At 39.8% G+C, this 21,260-nt stretch overlaps 2 protein-coding genes across 3 annotated transcripts; both read right to left on the bottom strand.

The window, feature by feature from the left end:
* Nucleotides 1-100: 100 nt before the first annotated feature.
* On the bottom strand, nt 101-11,802 carry LOC146687870 (methyl-CpG-binding domain protein 3-like). The gene is made up of 7 exons (XM_085439232.1): nt 11,237-11,802; nt 9,325-9,481; nt 4,314-4,451; nt 4,020-4,110; nt 3,748-3,925; nt 905-1,051; nt 101-789 (listed from the first exon to the last, which is right to left on the bottom strand). The coding sequence occupies exons 1-6, from the start codon at nt 11,248-11,250 to the stop codon at nt 910-912; spliced, it is 720 nt and encodes a 239-aa protein (XP_085295358.1). The 5' UTR covers nt 11,251-11,802; the 3' UTR covers nt 101-789; nt 905-909.
* Nucleotides 11,803-12,102: 300 nt separating this feature from the next.
* LOC146687869 (cytochrome b-c1 complex subunit 10-like) lies at nt 12,103-15,445 on the bottom strand. Of its 2 annotated transcripts, none has more exons than XM_085439233.1 (3): nt 15,293-15,445; nt 14,503-14,633; nt 12,103-12,462 (listed from the first exon to the last, which is right to left on the bottom strand). In XM_085439233.1, exons 1-2 carry the CDS (start codon nt 15,340-15,342, stop codon nt 14,513-14,515), a joined length of 171 nt encoding a protein of 56 aa, XP_085295359.1. In that variant the 5' UTR covers nt 15,343-15,445; the 3' UTR covers nt 12,103-12,462; nt 14,503-14,512. The 2 variants fall into 2 exon arrangements, with proteins under 2 accessions (XP_085295359.1, XP_085295360.1); XM_085439234.1 differs by having other exon boundaries at nt 12,103-12,433.
* Between the last annotated feature and the right edge of the window lie 5,815 nt (nt 15,446-21,260).

The raw sequence follows: 21,260 nt of genomic DNA, 5'->3' as shown, positions 1-21,260 counted from the left end.
ATGGATACGGTTTAATAAAATTTGTCCTGTGGGGACATTAAAGTTCGTTTTTTGTAGGTATCACTTTAACAGACACTAATTACAAACAAACATACAAAAGGACACATAAGAAAAATGCCTTTATTTGACAGAAAACAGTACATCAGCAGTGTGTTTGTATGATCCGAGGGAACGCACCTTTTACTGAAATGCAATAGTAGTTGTTCAAAGAATAGTGAAAATACAAATACCATGGCTTCATGTTCAAAGCTATGTAAACTCAAATTATTGTGACCAAAAAAAAGAAGAAGTTTGAACCGTGAAACTGTAATCATCACCATCCAGAGGCATGTAAAAATACTGCTGCATTTCTATGCTTTCAAACATGACATGCTAACTTACAGTGTCAGTAAAACATAAAAAGCAATAGCAGGAAATAAAAACACTTCTTAAAACCAATTAAAATGTAACACACACACAGATCAGTCGTGTACATAAAGGTTTGCGTTTTCAACACTGAGCTTAAACAGCTGTTAACTAAACATAACACTGCATTGTGTAGAGCACCATAACCAGCTGCCGGACTTTAGTAGAGGTAAAAATGAAAACTCAGAGCACCCTTACAGGATTATAAGGTCATATGTTTAAAAAACAAAAAAATTAAAGACCACAGTCTTTGTTTAGGTTAGGAAAAAAAATCTGCAGAATGTCTGCATATAAAGTCTGCTTCAGTTTAACTGCATACAAACCTTCATGGAGCCGTTAATTCGAGCATTGAAAAGACTTTACCAGCAAATGTCTCAAACAAGTCTGTGGGAGAGATAGAGGAGAGTTACTTGTTTAGGAATATACTGTAGGTCATATTAAATGCAATTAACCATGAGAAATTCAGCCATACTGTAGTGATTACTGCCTTTCTGTGTACCTTGGCTATAACTCCTCCTTCTCCACCTGCTCACCCTTCACCTCTGCTTCTACATCTGCAGCGGTGTCTTTTATATGAGCCAGCATATCAGCCATAAGGGCTTCTTCGAGCCGCCTCCTCACATTCTGCACCAGGTCCTCCTGCTTCCTGAGGGGCACAGACAAGAACACATAATTACATTAATGACATAACGTCTTTCACGACTTGAAAAAAGTTTCAGGGAAGGAAAAGTGCAAATCATTTGATGTCCACCAAAGAGCCGCACACTACACCTCAGCCCACCACGTGACCTTAGAGGGAGGCTGATTTTTATTTATTTATTTTTGCTCACTCCAGAAAATCATTTCATTTTCAGACCCAAAATAAGCAATAAAAAAATAAATACATTCAATTCCCAGAGACATGAAGCTTGATAACTGTAGATGATACATCCAACACATGAACACAGAAGAAATGTGCATCTCCTCTGTGGAGATTGAGTCTGTTTTTATGACTTATACATGGAAACGTGTGCTCTAAATTTTAATATGAGCACTTCAGTCTAGAAAACTTTGCACATCATTACAATAACTAAAAATGCTAACATGTTTTGGGAAATTAATGTCACTGGTGAAGGAGGATTGTATGTATGTATGTATGCACACTCAATAACAGGGCAAATCTTTGATACGATCTCAGAAACACATTTATGTCTGAACACAGCAGCTTCAGAGCCGTGCTCTTCAAACCGTATGCGATTGAGGGGCAGCCAATCAGCAGACAGGTGGCATAAAGTGAGGGTGGCCTTCAGGGAAGAAGAGGTAAAACAGCTGACTCATGCACTCAAGTTATGCAAATCTATTTTAGCAGAGTCCAAGAATAAAAGTCAGAATAACAGGTTCCCATTAAATATACAAAGAAATAGCCCTGTTCTCTATTCTTGTTTCTCACCTGAGGTCATACACACATCACTCGAGACCAAGGACAGGGAGCTTTCTGCCTGCTGGCTGAGTAACACACATTTTCTCCTAGTGACAAGTGGTTGCCAGGTGGTCACAGACTGGTCTCAAGGCCTGTGTGACTGGGTCCTTAGTCACTTGATCATACATTGTGACCATGATTGTCACACTTCCAAAATGATAGATAAGTTAACGTCACATGGTTAGTGGTCACGTTTCCAAAAAAAAAGAAAAAGAAAAACCACATATCTGCATTTTATCTTGCTTTTCGCTAAATGGACTGAGGCTGATTTGCTGTTCTCACCAGTGACCCATAAAAAGACACCATAGTTCAATTTGGTATAAGAGTATAAATGCAAAGTATGACTCATTACAAAGCCATAAAAGAGAAGCAGAACACAAAGTAAATCTCAAGATTGAACTTTTGAACACAGTGAATTTAGTTTGTTTTTCTAACATTTATATAATAATGTGCCTGAACTGAAGGTCAAATAGCAAAATAATAATGGTGACTTGTGATACAACTGTCCCAAGTTTTCAGTGTGTAACACTTGTTTCTCAGTATGAAATGTCCTTGGTTCAGAACGCTCCGAGAGTCAAACATCTACTTTCCTGCAATAAAAATAAAGTGCGCTGGTTTTGGCAGTGCACAAGTTTTTTATCATCAGCTATAGCATACTAGCTGGAGCTTCAGTAAATAGGTACAAAGTGCTGATTCACTATATGTTGAGCCTGAATTTAAAGCTGTATTCTTGTGTCACTGGAATAGAAAACGTCTGCGCTCACAGGTCAAGTGACCGGCTACCAGCTTATACTAAATGTGAATACCAAGACCAGTTGCATTTGTCCGTTGACAGCTCTGACAAAGCTTTTTCAGACAAGATATTGATGTCCTCAGTGACATTACTATGCAATTTTAAAGCCTATTTAATGGTTTTACTATTGGAGTCCAGTGTGTGAACCCAGCAAGGGCCCCTTGTATGGAGTTTTTCCCTCCAAGAGCTCAGCTCCCCGGGTTAATGATGCGTTCTTCACAGAAACAAGAGATTCTTAATCTGAAGTTTCACTTCCTGATTAAATAATAATAATGATAATGTTGTCTGAGGCTTTAAGGCCCTTTTTCATTTTATTTCTTACTTTAAACTGGTCACAAGCCTTTGCCTTTTGACAATATACACCTTAAAGCCATCTCCACACAGGAAGTGATTTGTAACGACCACAGAAAGTCTGGGACATTCAGCAAACAACTACAAGCAGTAGTCAAAAAAGATGACAAACAAAAGAAACCCCCTGTAGTGACGCAAACTGGGCGGGTTGCAGGATAAACCTCTCTAAATTTCGAGGTGAGTGATGGATGCAACAACCTATGAGTGTGAAGAGTACTGTGCATTTGTCAATACATGGTGGTCAGTTTTGGTTTCTAGACCGCTCCAAGAATAAATTGATTACATGATTTTACCCTAAACAGAGTGCCTCAGCAACCCCAACATTAGAGGGTTACCTGGGCAACCGGAGCCTTAGCATTAGGAGTTTTTCCTTTAAAAGAAAAATCCAAATGATTCCAAAACTGAAGCTCATCATGTAGAGTTTTGTGAGAACCTGTCACTGTGGTGGCGTACGCTACATGAGAACAGAAAACAGTCACTGACAGTCAAGCCATTGATTGTTGAAAACAGCAGCATGTGCCCAACAAGAAAAAAGAAACACCACCTCACTGCTTGGTAGTGGTGGAACATGTTGAAATGCACTTTTAGAGTGCACTTGATTTACATTTGACACCCTTCACAGAAGAAGCCACCAGCAGCAGACTCAAGCCTTCATCAGTTTCCTATGCATGAATAATATCACTTAGTATTACAGTTAGAAAATCAGAGCTCCTTTGTGTTAAATATGAAAGTATCTCACCTAATATCATCATCAGTCACTACAAAGGCTTTGCAGAGAGGCTGCGCAGTGTTGAGCCAGACTCCTGGATTTTTCTCCACCGCAGCAGTGAGCTGTCCCGTGATGGGCGCCGGGCTGGTGTGCAGGGCGCTGGCGATCGCAGAGAGCAGCGTTTTGTCTGAACATGCAGGCCCCACCCCTAAGAAGAGAAAATCAGGTGGTATGGGTCAACCTGGTAGAATTATTTCTGTTTGAATTATATGTGACGGATAAGTTTTAAAGGTTAACCTCACCCTGCAAGCCTTTGGGGAGATCCATCGTTTTGACCAGCTCTTCTGCTATATCGAATGCATTTAATCCGCTCAACTTCCTCTCCCAGAACAGCTAAAGAGTGAAGCAAAAAGGAAGATACCTTTTGTGTATTTTAGGCACAGTGTTTCCAAAACTGAACATCTCAGTCAGTCAGTCAGTCAGTCAGTCAGTCAGTCACTCACACACACACACACACACACACACACACACACAAAATTAAATTACCATTAGAAAACAAACAAACACTTGACACACCTTTTCTGCTTCTGACTTACTTGTTTTGGTTGTTCCACAGCCTTCTGGGGGTCCGTCTTCACCTTGTTGTTGGGGTGATTTGTTACTTTGGTCACTGGCTGTTTGAAGATGGAAGCTGTCTGTCGAACTGGCAGCGTTGTGTTTAAATCAGGCTTAGCCTTTAAGAGAGAACTGTAAGTTAGTTTTCTACTATATGAACAGATTTGTTTTTTAATGACACTTAAAAAGAGCCACTTTTAAAGCCAACAGTTATCCTACTGCTTTATTTTTACTGCTGTCAGTCTTGTATAGCAGTGGCTGCTGCATCCCATATTTAATTGTGAAGAGGCTATAAAAACATTACAAGGCAATGGAATGACTACTATGACACAATGTGGCATGAAAACAAAAATGCAGTAAATAGCTACAAGGAAAACACCTATCCTTCAGCTTAACAGCAGACATAAAAGGCTGTAATGATGTTAATTTTACAACATTTACCACTTGTACAGTCAACGGTCAATCATAAAACCTCATCTCTGGGGGAGGTTTACTGGTGAAGGACACAATGCACTCTATAGCAACTATGAAATAACGACAGGTTTCAAATGTCAAGAGGTAATAATCTACCATCCAAAAATCATGTGCAAATTGGATATTTCAGGTTAGGAATTCACGAGAGAAAAACTTCCTTACGTAGGTTAAAGCGAACAAGTGAGCACGTCAGACTCAAGTCTGTTTTTACTGCAATTCATCTGTGATGGCTTCATGACAGAGAGGTTCCTGTGACGGTCATGAAATTTTAACCACAGTTTGCTAAAAGGCCTCAGGCAGACAGTGTGATCAGTGTACAGCCTGATGAGCTGTGCTTTTGGTTATGATGTTTATGACAAACACTCAAATGAAGTGGCAAAAATCAGACTTGGAGCTAATAATTCAGGACTGAAATTACTCTTATTTTAGCCACAAAGAATAAAAATTCTAGCTTTGATTATAAAAAATTCTCAACACAAATTTGTTACTTCGATACTTCTTTTAATGCATGACTATGTCACTATGGAAACATGAGCGTTTCACCCACATTTGCGACTAAACAGTCCTGCAATAGAAACGTACTCAGCAGCAGCGTATGAATAAAAAGTTTGACAACATTAGACACCGACCCCAGTTTTTAAACGTAAGCACTGATAAAACAACAGCAGCAGTGATGACGTTAAAGTGCTGGCACACTTTAACGAGGAGTCGGAGTCTGTTTAAACAACGTGGAGAGCGAAGAAGCCAAGCTGTTACGGAGACGGTGAGCTCAGGTTGACTGAAAGAAAACATGTTTCCAGCGTTCAAAAGAGGAGCGCTGTTCCTGTAATCACCATTAAACCTTTAGTGGGAAAAAGCTAGCGGGAGTCCTTCATCAAAGAACCTGATCAACAAACTTGATGTGAAGACCAAGACAGACTTTTAATTCATTTGAAAGCCTGATGCTTAACATTGTCCACCCCAGCTGTGAAACTCAGAAACCAGTCTTACTTGTTATCATCTATCGTCCACCTGGGCCTTACACAGAGTTTCTGTCTGATTTCTCAGACTTTATATCTAATTTAGTTCTGAGCTCAGATAAAATAATTATTGTGGGTGATTTTAACATCCATGTAGATGCTAAAAATGACAGCCTCAACATGGCATTTAATCTGTTATTAGACTCAATTGGTTTCTCTCAAAATGTAAAAGAACCCACCCACCACTTTAATCACACCCTAGATCTTGTTTTAACATATGGCATCGAACCTGAACATTTAACAGTGTTTCCTGAAAACCCTCTCCTGTCTGATCATTTCCTGATAACATTTACTTTTACAATAATTGATTACACAGCGGTGAAGAGTAGACTTTATCAAAGTAGATGTCTTTCTGAAAGCACTGTAACTAAGTTTAAGAATATAATCCACCCACTGTTATCATCTTCAATGCCCTGTACCAACACAGAGCAAAGCAGCTATCTGAACGCTACCCCAACAGAGGTCGATTATCTTGTTAATAATTTCACCTCCTCACTACGTACGACTCTGGATACTGTAGCTCCTGTGAAAACTAAGGCCTCAAATCAGAAGTACCTGACTCCGTGGTATAATTCTGAAACACGTACCCTAAAGCAGATGACTCGTAATCTGGAGAGGAAATGGCGTGTCACAAATCTAGAGGATCATCATTTAGCCTGGAGAAATAGTTTGCTGCTTTATAAGAAAGCCCTCCGCAAAGCCAGAACATCTTACTATTCATCACTGATTGAAGAAAATAAGAACAACCCTAGGTTTCTCTTCAGCACTGTAGCCAGGCTGACAAAAAGTCAGAGCTCTTTTGAGCCAACCATCCCTTTAACGTTAACTAGTAATGACTTCATGAACTTCTTCACAAATAAAATTTTTATCATTAGAGAAAAAATTACCAATAATCATCCCACAGATGTAATATTATCTACAGCTACTCTTAGTACCATTGATATTAAGTTAGACTCTTTTTCTCCAATTGATCTTTCTGAGTTAACTTCAATAATTACTTCCTCCAAACCATCAACGTGTCTTTTAGACCCCATTCCTACAAAACTGCTCAAAGAAGTCCTGCCATTAATTAATTCTTCGATCTTAAATATGATCAACCTATCTCTAATAATCGGCTATGTACCACAGGCCTTCAAGCTGGCTGTAGTTAAACCTTTACTCAAAAAGCCATCTCTAGACCCAGCAGTCTTAGCTAATTATAGGCCAATCTCCAACCTTCCTTTCATATCAAAAATCCTTGAAAGAGTAGTTGTCAAACAGCTAACAGATCATCTGCAGAGGAATGGTTTATTTGAAGAGTTTCAGTCAGGTTTCAGAGCTCATCACAGCACAGAAACAGCTTCAGTGAAGGTTACAAATGATCTTCTTATGGCCTCTGACAGTGGACTCATCTCTGTGCTTGTCCTGCTAGACCTCAGTGCAGCGTTCGATACTGTTGATCATAATATCCTATTAGAGCGATTAGAACATGCTGTAGGTATTACAAGTACTGCGCTGCAGTGGTTTGTATCATATCTATCTAATAGACTCCAATTCGTGCATGTAAATGGAGAGTCCTCTTCACACACTGAGGTTAATTATGGAGTTCCACAGGGTTCAGTGCTAGGACCAATTCTGTTTACATTATACATGCTTCCCTTAGGCAGTATCATTAGAAGACATAGCATACATTTTCACTGCTATGCAGATGACACCCAGCTCTATCTGTCCATGAAGCCAGATAACACACACCAATTAGTTAAACTGCAGGAATGTCTTAAAGACATAAAGACCTGGATGGCCGCTAACTTTCTGCTTCTTAATTCAGATAAAACTGAGGTTATTGTACTCGGCCCTGAAAATCTTAGAAATATGGTATCTAATCAGATTCTTACTCTGGATGGCATTACCTTGGCCTCCAGTAACGCGGTGAGGAACCTTGGAGTCATTTTTGACCAGGACATGTCCTTCAACGCACATATTAAACAAATATGTAAGACTGCTTTCTTCCATTTGCGCAACATCTCTAAAATTAGAAATATCCTGTCTCAGAGTGACGCTGAAAAACTAGTTCATGCATTTATTACTTCCAGGCTGGACTACTGTAATTCATTATTATCAGGATGTCCAAAAAACTCACTGAAAAGCCTTCAGCTAATCCAAAATGCTGCAGCAAGAGTCCTGACAGGGACTAGAAAGAGAGAGCATATTTCTCCTGTTTTGGCTTCCCTTCATTGGCTTCCTGTTAAATCCAGAATTGAATTCAAAATCCTGCTCCTCACATACAAGGTCTTAAATAATCAGGCCCCATCTTATCTTAATGACCTTGTAGTACCATATCACCCTATTAGAGCGCTCCGCTCTCGCTCTGCAGGCCTACTTGTTGTTCCTAGAGTATTTAAAAGTAGAATGGGAGGGAGAGCCTCCAGTTTTCAGGCCCCTCTTCTGTGGAACCAGCTTCCAGTTTGGATTCGGGAGACAGACACTATCTCTACTTTTAAGATTAGGCTTAAAACTTTCCTTTTTTCTAAAGCATATAGTTAGGGCTGGACCAGGTGACCCTGAATCCTCCCTTTGTTATGCTGCAATAGATGTAGGCTGCCGGGGGATTCCCATGATGCATTGAGTTTTTCCTTTCCAGTCACCTTTCTCACTCACTATGTATTAATAGACCTCTCTGCATTGAATCATATCTGTTATTAACCTCTGTCTCTCTTCCACAGCATGTCTTTCATCCTGTCTTCCTTCTCTCACCCCAACCGGTCGCAGCAGATGGCCCCGCCCCTCCCTGAGCCTGGTTCTGCCGGAGGTTTCTTCCTGTTAAAAGGGAGTTTTTCCTTCCCACTGTCGCCAAAGTGCTTGCTCATAGGGGGTCATATGATTGTTGGGTTTTTCTCTGTATCTATGAAGCGCCTTGAGGCGACTTTTGTTGTGATTTGGCGCTATATAAATAAAATTGAATTGAATTGAATTGAATTGAAGAAAAGCGAAGTTTGTAGCTGCTCCATCCTCCACCGTTATTATATACAGCAAAAAATCTGCAGTAAGCCTCCAGAAGTTTTATTAAAATATGCAGCTGAACTGATACCAAACTGGTTAAACTATACAACTTGCTGATGCCTTACAGCCTCCTATTAACGTCAGAAAGCCTTCAAGGAAGACAGAGTAATAGTAAATTTTTATTTAGTTTAGCTTAATATATTTTTTTCTTATTTATTTATTTAAAAAGGGACAATGCAGTTTAACATGATTCCAACAGCATGAAACTGATGTGCTGCATATGCATCTTATTTTATTTGACTGTACTTGAGATTATTTATATATTTTTGCATTTAAGAAAACTTTTTCTTCCAAAAAATGACATTTTTATATGGCATATGCAAATAGAATCAAAGGGTTTAGTTGTTGTTCTGTTTTTTGGACAGATGTATGCAGTTAAACTAAATATGAAGAAGCACAACTTAAACTTACAGGTATACATTTTTAAGCCTCATAAACACCAGAGACCAAACTGTCTTACCCTTATTTGATGGCTGATGTCATAGAGATGGTTGTGCCTGCTGCGCTGCCCCTTGATCAGGAGTGACTGTTCGCCCCGGGAGTGGCCAGCATTCACATCAGTGTGAGGGCTGCCGCGGAATATCTGCGGCTTGTTGAGAATACGCTTAACAGGTAGACTAGAAAGAAAAACAGAAAAACCATCAAAACAAGCATCCACCAGGGATCAACAGTATTTCAGATACATCAGTTCTGCTTATAGCAGGTACAATTCTTTAAGATAAAACAACAAGTACTTGAATATTTATCCCACAAGCTCAGAAAGTCCTGTGTGAGAGCAGCCCAAACATTAAACCCAACATATAACAAAACAGCTTAAATAAAGTAAAATAGTTAGATAAATAAAACATGTCAAAATTAAAGTCGGTGTAAAAAAATAAAAAAATAAATCCACAAAAGCAGCTCAATTAAATAGGAAATAATATTAATAAGTCAGATAAAAAACACTCAATGAATTCTACTGTATCCATAATACAATAAAGACTTCATTATATACAAGAATAAAAACAGGCGCTTGCCCATTACTAACTGATTCCTGATCAAAGGAAAAAAAGTCTGAATACACAGTTCTTCTGCATCAACACAGCTGTTTTTATAATCACATTTGAACACTGTGTAGAAACAAAGTTAGAACAAAAAATTGCATTTAACTCAGGCGGGTCATTGGGTTCATTCCACTATTTTTAACTGGGATGTCCAAGAGTTTAGTACTCCACAGACACTCTCAGTTACTTTTTTGAATAAACTTTTTGACAGAGCCACGCTTCGAAATGGTATCTGGGGCCACCCCAGTAGATGTGTTTTGTTTTTTTGTTAGCATGAAAATTGTGAAGGTGGGCATAAACGCAGCTGTGCATTTAGCTTCATTTGACTTACTACATTGGCACTGTTAAACTTGCACTTATTTTTCTGAAGACAACTGTGTAATCATGATCGGAGTACAAATGAATGATTTGTTAAATGTGCATTTACACTCCTTTACACTAAAAGAAAGTGAAACGATTTGTCAGATATTAGTGACCATCTGTCAAAAATTGACTACTGATATTTAAACTGTTCTAAATTCCTCATGAAATCTCTCATGAATGACATCGAGCCATTTTGATCCAGAAAGTACTTAAGGGTTTTGTACAACCTTCTCAAGAGGCCTGGCCAAAAGGGAATCAAAAGGGAATCAGAAATTGCAACACATCTAACAAAACAGATGTGTTGCAATTTAAATTAAGTAAACACTGAGTAGGCACAATAACGTAGACTCATATAGCCTATAACTCCAAATACACAATGACATAAAAAGATATTTTCAAAGAAATATTATAAAATAACTTGTCGAGCACGGGACCCCAACAGGTGTGCTGACAACAAGTCGAGAGACGTCATTCAGGCACCTCTGTAGCCCACCCTGTGGTTAAAAGCGGTCTGACCAGCAGTAGCTCATAATATCCACGTGGTTGTTTTTGTTTGACCGTCTCTAACTGAAGCGTGTCTGAAGCGTACTCATGGTGAGCCCCACGTGAAGTTTGGATCGCTCGTGCTGCTGTAGCTGTGACGGGCCTGCGCACTGCAAGTCAAGCGTGTGTAAACAATGAAACTTAGCTAGCTAATCAAGCTAGCAGCACCGGGACGTCAAAGTCGTAGCAAATAGCGTGTCAATTGTTGCTTGAAGCTGCAGTATTTTAAACCAAACGAACTCCACCCGCTTTAAAGCCAACTTTTAGCTACAAAAGTAATGCTGCAAATAAATTAATTAAACCTCCCCAGATCGATTCATTTACTGATGAGCGTTTCTAAAGTGCCCCACGGATGTATGCAGGCGTGCGTGCATTTCCTCGTTATTACAATAACTCACTCGGTTAAACATGACAAAGTCCTACCTTTTTCTTTCCATGGTCCCGGCTGTCTCAATATTTCTGCCCCTAATTTTTGCTAATAAACGACAAAAACTTCACTACCTTATTAATATTACCACAGGCATGAATTTTGTCTGCTAGCTGTCCGTCTCAGCTCGAGATCTTGCAGATCTCGAGTACAGATCACTCCGCCGTATTAGTAACTTATGCGTCACACGCTGTAAAGTAGTCCGAAAGTAAAGCTCGCGCAGGTCTCACGTGGGCTGTGTCATAGGCGGAAAGTAACTATGACAGAGTTTTGACACTGTAACGTTTTCATCGTGTTCATAATTGTACTCAAAACTGCATTTATGGGAAAATATGTTACTTAATTGTAAAATGATATTTGTTTTTAGTTATTGTGAACTGGATATTTCTGGATAAACGGTCTGTATTTAAAGTCTAATGACACAATACAATAATGCAATTGCACTAGTTTGATGCTGTAACAGGTAGGCCAGCTAGATTAAAATCCAAGTTTAACGGACTTTATTTATTTTGTTTAATTGTTAAACTGTTACCTACACATTAATACATTTTCTATTCACTTTGTATAGAATTGAAAATGTATTAATGTGTAGGACCAGTATTTTCTACTACACCACGTTTTGTAAAAGGAGATGGAAAAAGTTTAAAAAAAAAAGCTTTCTAAAAATTACCCAGCTGTTAATAAAAATATTAAGTGCCTTGATATTTTATAGCTTTTTAACAAAAGAGTGAAACTGTCAGTACTTTTCATTGTGACCAGTTATGAGGATGAGTAAGAGAGGCTGTTTTTAAATTTGCTTCATGCACATTTACCTTCAGCAGGAACACAAGCAAATTAAATAAATCCATAAACAGCCATAATATAGGAGAAATCACAGATACTTTACTTCTCACAAAAATCAAGAATCAAATTTGACCCACAGACCACAGATGATTACAATAAATACACGTCCTTAATCTGAACAGGGAAAGAAACCAAATGCACGTTTAAATCGTTACTGTTTTCCTCTTCGTCTGTTCATATTTTTACTGGCAGAAGAACGCTGAAAAGCCAAACCCAAGGATCATTTCATTGGACGTTGGTAGTCAACAGTTCAATGCTGAATGAGCTGGAGGGTGAGAATGATGGTCTCTGGTGGCCTGCCATGCAGTGGAAGGTCCTGGCTGCAGCAGTGTGTGGTCTCTCTGTAGGTCCTTGTGTAAAAAGAAAAAACAGCGCTGACCTGAGGAGGAGGAAGGTACATGTGTTATAATGTGTTCAAGAAATTATCAAAGCTGGATGCTGAGGGCAAGCGGAAAAGAAAAACTTAATGGAATATTAAAGCATTTTTGTTTATTAACTGTAATTTTTTTCTCGTTTGAAACCATCATTCTAAATTGAATCAACATCAACTGAATGAACCAATTCAAAGTTAATGCCTATGAGTTTTAAATTTCCAGTGGTCACAGTCTTTTCATTAGAAGCTGCCTAATACAGTCTCAAACAGGCCACTTTCCTTAATTCTGGTCTTGTGTCCTCTCTGAACTGTCCAGTTTCATTTAAGTTATTAATTTATTTATCCCAAACATCTGCAGATTACTATGTTAAAGCAACCAAACCTTTAAGGACAACAAGATACAATATGACAAAAACAAAAATCACATACAAAAACAAACTGGAAAGAAAAATAAAATATATCAATGAGTATGTCGCCACAATTGTCAATACTTTCTTTTAGCAAGCTGATGAAATGTGCCCCTGTTTTTCCAGGGCACAATTCATGCTAAAGCCCTTTAATTTGATCAGACCAGAAAGTCTTTTTATGACTAGGGTTTTCCAGTGACTGAGCATAATGAGCTCCTGAATTTGTTCATTGCCTTTCTGAATGTCTGCTTTGTAACTGAGAAATAAATGAAACCAAAAGATCGCCTGGCAGCTTTGTGTCAGATGACATCTCACATTTAGTAATCACATTTTCAATCTTCACATTATTACGACAAGCACTTACAGAGCTCATCATGACAAACCGCTTCATTGTTTCCTTCCCATCAGTTGAAGACTTTTCAATCTCAGCTCCGACTCCGGACATTTGTTTCGGAAATCACAGTATGTCTGCTTGTTTGTTTTTGATATTAATGTAGTGTCCCATCCTGTTCGGTTGAGTCATGCGGTTCAGGCAATACTTAATAAAGAATCTATTTGGGAAACGGGGGGCTAATACTCCACCCAGTGATGCTTTTACCTCTGGATTGAGGCATGACTGTTACCATTATATAGACAGCCTGTGTGCTGGGTCAGTAAACAGGAAAAACATATATATCTATGCCCAACAAACATGTAATATTGTAGGTTTTTCTTGGCTCACAATTTGATTTTGGGGAGTGAGTACTCATGATTGGTCTGTATGCATTGGAAGAAATGAGTCTGTGTTTCACTTGACTCAAAATTGTTCGCTTGAAGACCTAAGTATGCTGAAAGACTCGACTTTTGGCCCCAACAAACCCGTGACTGTGGTACTGGGACTTGTTTTCTTTAAAGTCACATACATCCCTCTGTAGACTGGACATCCACAATGTCAAGAAAATTTACTGAAAACCAAAGCTAGACTTGAGCAGTTTGAATTATCCCAAAAGATGTTAAGAATAATTATTAAAAAACAAAATATTTCTGAATGTGTTTGTTTTGAGCATCACGCACGTGTGCTGTTAGAGATAGCTGAAAACATTTAGTGTTACACAATGCCACACATGAGAAATGTGATTCTTGCCTGTTCAAACAAGTTTAAAGTCAACATAAAAGTAAAACTGGTACTGAGTAGCCTGATCAGTTATTTTTGCAACAAGCTGCATATTACGTTGCAGAATTAGACAGAACTTCTCTGAATTTCAGGAGTGGGTCAACCCCCCACACACACCCACACCCTTTATGTTCTATCACTTTATATGCTTCATGATAAGCTGTTTGTTCTCATTTTCATGCAGCTATGTCAACTTCACATAAAGGACTCCCCGTTGGTTTATGGGCCACTGGTCATCGCTAACAAACCAATTATATATTCACTACAATTTGTAAAGTCTTTGGAACTATCATCACTGACTCGGGGGATGCCTGGTCCTCACTGAAGTCTCAAGCCTAGATCTACCTTTACGCCACCTGTTATTCTGTTAAGCTCTGTCAGTCCAACTTAGGATGTGGTTCCTGCTTGTTAAATGATTATTTATTATTCAACGGTGCATGATAATCTCCCGAATGACTGTTTCACGCTGCCATTCTTTGGACTAACCTGACACATGTTAGTCATCGTTCTTGAATTTGCCGTTGATATAGGGGACATAATCCAAAACCAAACGCCAGTCTGTGACGTACACTAGGGCTACACCTCCAGTTGTTCCCCATACTGCCATAGTTGGGAGCCTGTGGAGAGAAGACAGTGAAAATTTGTCCGTTGTGTTTCTATTAATTTCAGCATCGATTGATGAAACTGAAGAGAGAAATACATTTTTATTGGGTAAAACCAAATATTCATTTTAGTGGTTTCGGTTATTAGAAGAAGACAAAAGGGTTGATGCCTTTTTATCTGCTGAAGCTATAAACATGCTGGAAAATGATGTAAGTAACTAACCCCCCCCCCCAAATAAATCTGTTGCACCTGCTTCTGTTTGGTAAAATATGCCAGAGCATTTTACTTTTATCTGTTTAGGAGAGGGGATCCTGTACCTTAATCCAGTTGGGATAAAGTTTAATGCAGCCTTTGCGGCAGATTTATTAAGAACATTAAAAACCTTCGCCCGAGATCACATGGTTTAATTTGTTGGCTCGATGTATTTAAAAAAGCGATTCCCAATCTCCTCTGTGAACAGGCAGAGTTAATAACGAAAAGATAGCTCACACTCGCTTTAATACATAAAAATCATAACATCTTCAACAGACAGTCTAAAGTCAGTATGTCCCTACGACTATGACCTCAGTTGTGCTAACGGCTAATGCTAGCTAAGGACACATCGAGGTTCTTTTAAGCACAGGTCCGATTTCTTTCCGCTTTTTCTCACAGGCGCGACGTAAAAACTTCTTACCATGACTTGGCAATGGCCACATATTTCTGACCGATTACTTTACCGATCATTTTGGCTGAATTTTGTGATCCTTACGCAGGACGTGCCACTTTAAAAGATTGGAAGCACTTCCCAGTTTCTCGGCAGCCTAGTGCGCAAGCGCAAGAGGTACTTCCGCTTACTTAAGAAATAAAAGCCTTTAATAATTAAAGACAGACATTTTTTGACGCGCTTGTAAAGCACCTAAAAAAATAGTAACGATTTTATGTGGCAAATCTATAAAACATCGTAATGTTTCATGAAATGAGTCCCGTTTCGATTACAAAATCATTTTTGACTTTTTTATATGGCGCTTGCAACGAAAAGTGTTGTTTTTTATTTGTTTTTGTTTTTTTAAATCGTGCATTGTACCAAGTTGCACAGAAAAAATCAGGGGCAAGGCAGCAATCCAGCATAGCACCTGTATTGTTTTTCTTGACTTCTGTCACAAGTTGCCGTGTAATTTTTGAGAGGACAGTGGCGGATTTTATGGACACAGCTGACAGCGCATGTCTGCACCGTAGTGGACTGAGAAAAAAGTACTGCATCTGGTTTCAGGTGTTACTGTGCTTTTAAATGTTTTCAAATTTTCAAACTCCTTGGCGGCCGCTTATCGGGGCCTGGAGCCTGGGGCTCGCTCGGGCCACTTCGGAGGTGGGGTGCCCCCGGCCTCTCGGCCTGGGGCTCGGTCACTCAGGCACGGCTGGCTGCCGGCGGAGCTCACGGGCGCGTCACTGCAACTCCCCCTGGCTTCTGCTCCGCGGCTGCTGAGTGAGCCCTCATCTGGGACTCTCCTCAGTTCTTTCTAGGACAGTGGCGCGGCTGCCCCTCTGTTGGTCTTCCTTGGTCTCCTGTGTTCTGGGGGCCTCTGGATGTCTGGAGTTTTGATCTCCTCCATACCTGCTTCATGCCCTGGAGGACGGGGGCTGTGACCCCCCCACACCCTCTAGCAGATCATTACATGAAGGAACCAGTGGCGTGTCTAGAAAATTTTTGTTGGGGGGGCCAGGTAGGGGCACAGATTTGGAGAAGGGTGGCAGATGTAATTGGCAGATAATGTTTAAAAAAAATTTCTACCAACCGTTAACCATAATTCAATAACCCTGTAAACCTAATAACTGAATGCGCTTTTAACTCTTATTAGAATGAGATTTTAACCACTATGGTGCAAAGTTTTTAGATACTGCGTTGATAAAGTACAAGAGATACAATCAGTGCTTTGTCAGTGTTTACTCAGCATTCAAGGAGATATGTCAGTATTTTTACTGACATATAGTGCACATATGTTTTGGGCAAAAACATTTTTGAATATTAAAATACGAACATTTGTAACAAACAATTGAAATTTAGCCAATGCCAATGCAAAACTTTGTGCCTATTAAAAAAAGAAGATAATCTTCTCACAAACTGGTGATTTTGAAACAGGAAAAAAGTGGGGAAACAAATGAAAAGACTAACATTTGAATAAAACCTGAAAGCAAGTAAATACTTGCTATGCTGCCTTATGGTAAACTTTGGTAATATTGATCAAGAACAACACTGGCTGATGATGAAATCCAGTCAGCTGGCATGGTGACACTACCAGTATTAACCTGCAGGGCTGGACTGGGACAGAAAATCGGGCATTTTGACTAGAGACCGGCCCACCAGGTATTAAAGCCATAAAGACTGAATGAAAACAAATGCTGTTGTGACAGTGATGTACAGTCTTGTTGGTATATGTATGATTTCTATACATTTTACATCAGATAAAAACTTTGGTTGTAAGATTTAGATAATTATTTAATAAAAGCTAGATATTTTAAATGAGAGTAAGAAAGAAAAGTATTTCTTTGTGCCCCCCTCTCCCTGTTAATGCCCTACCTGGCCCCCTGGTAAAACTTTCCTAGATCTGCCCCTGCACAGTTACCAGCTGTCAGCTACATAAAAAAGGCTCCTGGTGTTATTTGTCTCTCAGAAACAGCTCATAACTTCCCTTCAACTCGTTCATGTGAACTAAAAGGTAAACCTGTTTCTCCATCACAGCTCTGATGATTCAGTAAGGACATCTCCTGGTTTCATCTTCATGTTTCCCTCTCACCACATATCCAAACCGACATCATGACCAGCAGCTTTACAGCTGTGGCTCCAGCAAACATCAGCTGATAGAATTTATTTAATATTAATTTCTACTAAGAACAGCTGATCAAGCTTAAACGTGCTGCTGTTGTTTAGCGCGACATCTGCTGGTTTCCTCTTTCTGGCGCAAAGTGGACGATAAATAAACAAGAGAGAAAAGCCGATCAGCTGATCATTGATCAGTTTCATGATTGAAGTAGCAACAGGAGAGGCAGGGGAGAGAATGAGAGAAGAAGAGGCAGCTGTGCAGCGTAACGATAGAATAACTCCAGCTTTGTGTCTTTTTTTCATTATAGCGAAAGTACGGGACAAACTGCGTCTCTTCTCAGCTCAATATGAAACGTGTAATATTTTCTCTGAATGAGGGACCATTCCATTTTTTAAGGAGCCGTTGGCAACTCTACTAACCAACCTTGTGAATAAAATAAAGTTCACTATCTGTAACATCAGCACGGTGGCACAGTGGTTAGCACTGTTGCCGCGCAGCAAGAAGGTCCTGAGTTCAATTCCACCATCAGGCCGGGGTCTTTCTGTGTGGAGTTTGCATGTTCTCCCCGTGTTTGCGTGGGTTCTCTCGGGTACTCCGGCTTCCTCCCACCGTCCAAAGACATGCAACTTGTGGGGATAGGTTAATTGAATAATCCAAATTGTCACTAGGTGTGAATGTGAGTGTGAATGGTTGTCTGTCCCTGTGTGTTGGCTCTGTGACAGACTGGCGACCTGTCCAGGGTGTACCCCGCCTTTCGCCCTATGACAGCTGGGATAGGCTCCCGCGCCCCTGAAAAGGATAAGCGGAAGCGAATGGATGGATCAGTAACATCATAGCACCCACCCAGCTGTATAAAAACTCTGTCAAGCTGGCTAGAACGCAGTACGAGTTATTGCAACTGAGGGTAAAAAGTCAGCACAACGAAAATAAACTGCACCTAAACTTGGTTTATATCTGACCCAGATAGACTGCAGGTCATAACTTCTTACATGAAGTTCAGTTCACCTGACACTCGGACTGGCGGCTGCCTCGGGTCTCTGCTCCTGCCTCCCCTTCCCTCATCCACCTGCTGGCCTCTGTGGAAGCCCCGCCATAGCCACCACCAAACAACTGAGTTATTTTTACACATCGACCTGCATCTGGCCAATCCACCACCTCATGCCATTACAAAAAAATAAATAAATAAGTCACCGGGCATATGCCCGATGGCCAGTCCAGCTATGTTAACCTGCAACCAAATCTGCAGCTCCATACAGCAATGTTACGACTTAGATTATATCTTATAACTCATAACTCTTATGTTAGCTCCCCTCAGTAGCATACTGTCTGAAATATTCCACGGCTGCAATAATTCTTTAAGTGTTATTTTTTCTTTGGTATTCTAATTTCACCGAAGTTTACTAAACTCAACAAACTTAATATTACTTACCGGGACATTTATTCTCTCCTCATTTTCTTTCACCGAAAAATTGTTTCCTGCAGTGCTGTCTTTCGTGCTTGGCTCTCCTACCTTTGCTAACGTGATGCACATAGCGCAGAAGCCGATGCTGCATTCACTTACACTCGGATATCTGAGCTTCACCGTGAAAACATAATCGGATATTTGATTGAATTTTATTGTTTTGCCTTTGGGGTGGCACCTGGGGTGGCCAGTCTGGTTGGGGGGGTGGCCTGTGCCCCCCCCCCCCCAGGCCACCCTGCTGGACACGCCACTGGAAGGAACCTTTTGAAAAAAACAAGCGCGTCCATGCTCACAGGTGTACACACGGGTGATCACACCCACAAACTACACCCTTTTTGGCTCCTACCTCAAAGCACACTGTGTTCTGTTGATCTTATGTGCTGCACAATAATGTTTAATATTTAGTATTTACTGTCATATTCCCATATATCATTGTGATGTTGTTTATTCTATTACTCTTGTTCTCTTCTGCTTGTTTTCTTTTTTCTTTCTCAGCAGGTGATCCAGGTGATTGATATAGGCCTATGCATTTTTTTCTCTCTGCTCATTCTGTTGGTTTTTGTCTTTTGCCCTTCTCCCCCGTCCCTCTTCTCAGCTGTTTCTCTTTCCCTCTTTCTTTCTCCCCTTCTTTCCCCCAGTCAAGTCTGTCCCGTATTCAGCAAGTGAAAATAAAATAAACAATAAAAGGTGAATCAAATGGACCATTACGGCAAGGCTGGGATGGTCAATTTGGTAAAGTAAATCCGTTGGGCATCTTTCTTTGCCTTTAGACAACAATTCTGATGGCAAAAAGAGCCAAACGGGACAGGCCAAAAAAAAAAAAAAAAAAAAAAAAAGTTTTCAAATTTCACAGATGAGAAGCGTGTGTATATAAGATTTTTTTGAATTCATTAGTTTAAGGTGTAAGGTTTTTAGTGAAGTATGGGGGTATTACTTGCAAATGTGAAGCACATATGGAGACTTACCTGGCTCTGTGTGGGGGCCAAAGAAAACAAAACGTGTGTGCTCAGATCTGGTTCTCAGACTGGTTTGATTTTTCCAGTTCAAAAATAAAATGTACGCTGTATTCAGTTAGGGCCATACTTTGTTGAACAGACAATTTTTTTTGTCACCACAGTATATTTTAAATAAAAAAAAAATCAATATAATAATCAATAAATCAATATAAAGTTTAAGAATTACAGCCATTTGTATACAAAGTCCCCATTTACAGAGGTTAAAAAGTAATGGGGAAATTGGCTGATGAGCAGTTTCATGGGTGGGTGAGGCCTGTTCCCTTATTTCACAACAAACGATGCAGATGTGATATCTGAAACCGATTCTAAGTGTTAAATTTGCATAATCTGCATTATTTAAATTTGCATTCAATAGATTTTCACTGTCGTTTTAAACACGAGGGCCACAGACATGTCAGTGGAAGTGAAGGAGGCCATCATTAGACTGAAAGAACAAAATAAATCTAACAGGAGACGTAAAATCAGCAATTAGGTTCTTTAAAAGAAGAAATGCACTGGGTCAGTTCAGCAACACTAAAAAAACCCTGCAAGACCACAGAAGACAACTGAAGATGAAACCAAGTTTAACGTGTACCACACGATCTGTCCCAAATGGTGGAGGCACCATCATGGCATCTATGGTTGCCAGTGATACTGGGTCACTGGTGTTTACTGATGATGTGACTGCTGATAGAAGCAGCAGGATGAATTATAAAGTGTACTCACTGTAAAGATTGCTGCAAAACTAATTGGGCAGTGCAAACAGATAATGACCCAAAAGGAAACTACAAAAGCAATGGCCAAGTCAGTCACTTGACCTCAACCCAACAGTGCATCCGTTTCAGTTACTGAGGACTAAACAGAAGTCAGAGTCCAACAAATAAGTACTAACAGTGTCTGGAGGAATGGAGGAAACAGCATTTGGTGAAGCCTATTTGTACTCGACTTCAGGCAGATATTCACCAACTCCAAGCATTAAAAACCTGACAACTTACATTACGAGTTTTGTGTTGTCCAGTTAATATGGAGGCTCTTAAAATTGGGCACTCCAACTCCTAAACAATTAATGCAAATGTTTTATTAAAGCCCTTCAGCCCAGCTGAAAATCAGGACTTGAGCTATCATTGCATTTAAAATTAAATATTATATTAAATATTTTGGTGCACAGAAGCAAAACTGCAAAAAATTTTCTTTATCCAACAAATTCTGGACCCAACTGTACACATACACGCCTGCACTGCAGAGACATTAAGAATGAAGGTTCGTGTGGGCGTCTCAGGCAGTCACAGATTCAGGATTTGTAATGACAGAAAATGTGCTGATTTTAAAACTGTGTGAGCAGATAAACTGAATGTTAAAGTGCAGAAATGATAGCTGACATAACAG

Source organism: Copadichromis virginalis, linkage group LG18, assembly GCF_057382275.1.
Source record: "Copadichromis virginalis isolate Kocher_CV1m ecotype Utaka linkage group LG18, C_Virginalis_male_GT1.1, whole genome shotgun sequence".
NCBI lineage: Eukaryota > Metazoa > Chordata > Actinopteri > Cichliformes > Cichlidae > Copadichromis > Copadichromis virginalis.
The sequence above is the reverse complement of the archived record's forward strand: the minus strand, read 5'-3'. Positions and strand labels throughout refer to the sequence as shown.